This window comes from Microcebus murinus, chromosome 22 (assembly GCF_040939455.1).
Source record: "Microcebus murinus isolate Inina chromosome 22, M.murinus_Inina_mat1.0, whole genome shotgun sequence".
Taxonomy (NCBI): Eukaryota; Metazoa; Chordata; class Mammalia; order Primates; family Cheirogaleidae; genus Microcebus; species Microcebus murinus.
Window position 1 is genome coordinate 6,768,528 of NC_134125.1, and position 2,107 is coordinate 6,770,634.

The 2,107-nt window shown below is 40.5% G+C and overlaps 1 protein-coding gene across 1 annotated transcript; it reads right to left on the bottom strand.

Annotated features, from left to right (window-relative positions):
- Positions 1–283: 283 nt before the first annotated feature.
- On the bottom strand, positions 284–1,334 carry LOC105880916 (ribonucleoside-diphosphate reductase subunit M2-like). Its single transcript, XM_075996537.1, is given in 1 exon segment — positions 284–1,334. A coding segment is annotated over 1 exon segment (894 nt). The 5' UTR covers positions 1,287–1,334; the 3' UTR covers positions 284–392.
- Between the last annotated feature and the right edge of the window lie 773 nt (positions 1,335–2,107).

The window sequence follows — 2,107 nt, forward strand, 5'->3', positions numbered from 1 at the left end:
AGTACGAACAATGCTATTCTTTGAGAACGTAAACTTTTAAATATGCTCTGAAGCAGGGAGGCTGCATCTTACAACTGCTTTGTGGCATAAGTGAATGTTTAATCCTGCTGGGCCACACTCACTAGGGTCTCCACAATGTAAGGACAAGGTTGCCACTCTTACTGTTACAGTGAAGTTGTAGCCTGTGAAAGCAGATAATTGTTTTTATCTTATAACACTCTTTCCTTCTAGGTGCTACTAGGACGGATTTTGAGGTAGCTACACAGTTTTAAAGATGGTGTTAATGAATATTTTGGATAATTCAGACTGTAGCTGGTTAATACACTTCAGCTGATTTTTTTTCTTTATGACAAAGAAAAATAAGCAAAATTAAGGGCACATCTCCAGTTCATTTAGAAGCCAGCATCCAAGGTAAAAGAATTCTCTATTGGACTTGACATCACTCCCATTCTCTGATATTCGCCTACTCTCTTCTCAAAGAAGTTAGTCTTTCCTTCCAGTGCAATATTCTCCATAAAGTCAAATGGATTTTCTACTCTGAACACCTTGCTAAAACCCAGTTCCAGCATAAGTCTGTCAGCCACAAATTCAATGTACTGCTTCATTAATATGCAATTCATCCCAATGAGCTTCACAGGCAAGGCGTCAGTGAGGAACTCCTCCTCTATCCTAACAGCATTGATAATTATTTCTTTTACTCTCTGCTCCGACGGTTTATGTACCAGGTGTTTGAACATCAGGCAGGCAAAGTCACAGTGTAAACCCTCATCTCTGCTAATAAGTTCATTGGAAAATGTGAGGCCAGGCATCAGTCCTCGTTTCTTGAGCCAGAATATTGATGCAAAAGAACCAGAAAAGAAGATGCCTTCCACTGCAGCAAAGGCTACAACACGTTCTCCATAGGTAGCCTCTTTGTCCCCAATCTAACGCAAGGCCCAATCTGCCTTCTTCTTGACACAAGGCATCGTTTAAATGGCATTGAAGAGATATTCCCTTTCTTTGGAATCTTTAATGTAAGTATCAATGAGGAGACTATACATTTCAGAATGTATGTTTTCCATGGCAATTTGGAAGCCATAGAAACAGCGAGCCTCTGTAATCTGAACTTCTTGGCTAAATCGCTCCACCAAGTTTTCATTTACTATGCCATCACTAGCTGCAAAGAAAGCCAGAACATGCGATATGAAATATTTCTCATCAGGCTTCAGAGCTTCCCAGTGCTGAATGTCCTTGGAAAGATCCACCTCCTTGGCCGTCCAAAAGGAAGCCTCAGCTTTCTTATACATTTGCCAAATATCATGGTATTCGATAGGAAAGATAGCAAAGCGGTGGGGGTTTTCTCTCAGCAGTGGTTTATCCTCCGGACGGGTACTTTAGTTTTCGGCTCTTCGGGCTCCTGGAAGATCCTCCTCGCTGTCTTGCTGGCCAGGACGTGCGTTCCGTTCAGGCTCAGGGGCGTGTTCTCCTTGTCGGCCAGGCTGAGCCCCTTCAGTGGCGAGAGCCGGGGCTGCTTGTCCGTCCTGTGCTCGGACGGCAGAGGCAGGCGCGGCAGCGAAGGCCACTGCAGCAGCGGCCAGTGGCGCCTTATTAATCTTTTTATAGGACCAGGTTTTAGTTTTGTTAGTTGCTTCAGTTACTCTGCAGTTTATTGATTTCTGCCCTAATAGTTATTATTTCCTTCTTGTTTCTTTCAGTTGGTTCTATTGTCCTTTTTCTAATGTTAAGCTGTATACTTAGCTTATTTTTTTTAACCTTTCTTATTTCCTGATAAATGTATATAAAGCTATAAATTTCCCTTTAAAGTGCTGCTTTAGCTGTGTGCCATCAATTTTGATATGTAGTGTTTTTATTATCATCCAGTTCTAAATATTTCTAAGAGTCATTTTCAGTTTCCAAATATTTAAAAAATCTACCTTTTACAAATTAATTTCTAATTTCATTGAAATATGGTTGGAGAACCTTGTCTGTATCATACTGATCTTTGGGAATGTATTGAGGAAAATACATGGTCTAATGCATATCTGTTTTTATAAATGTCCTTGTATCCACTACAAAAGAATGTGCATTCTTACCTGGCTGTTGAATTCTCTCTATATTAATATCTATT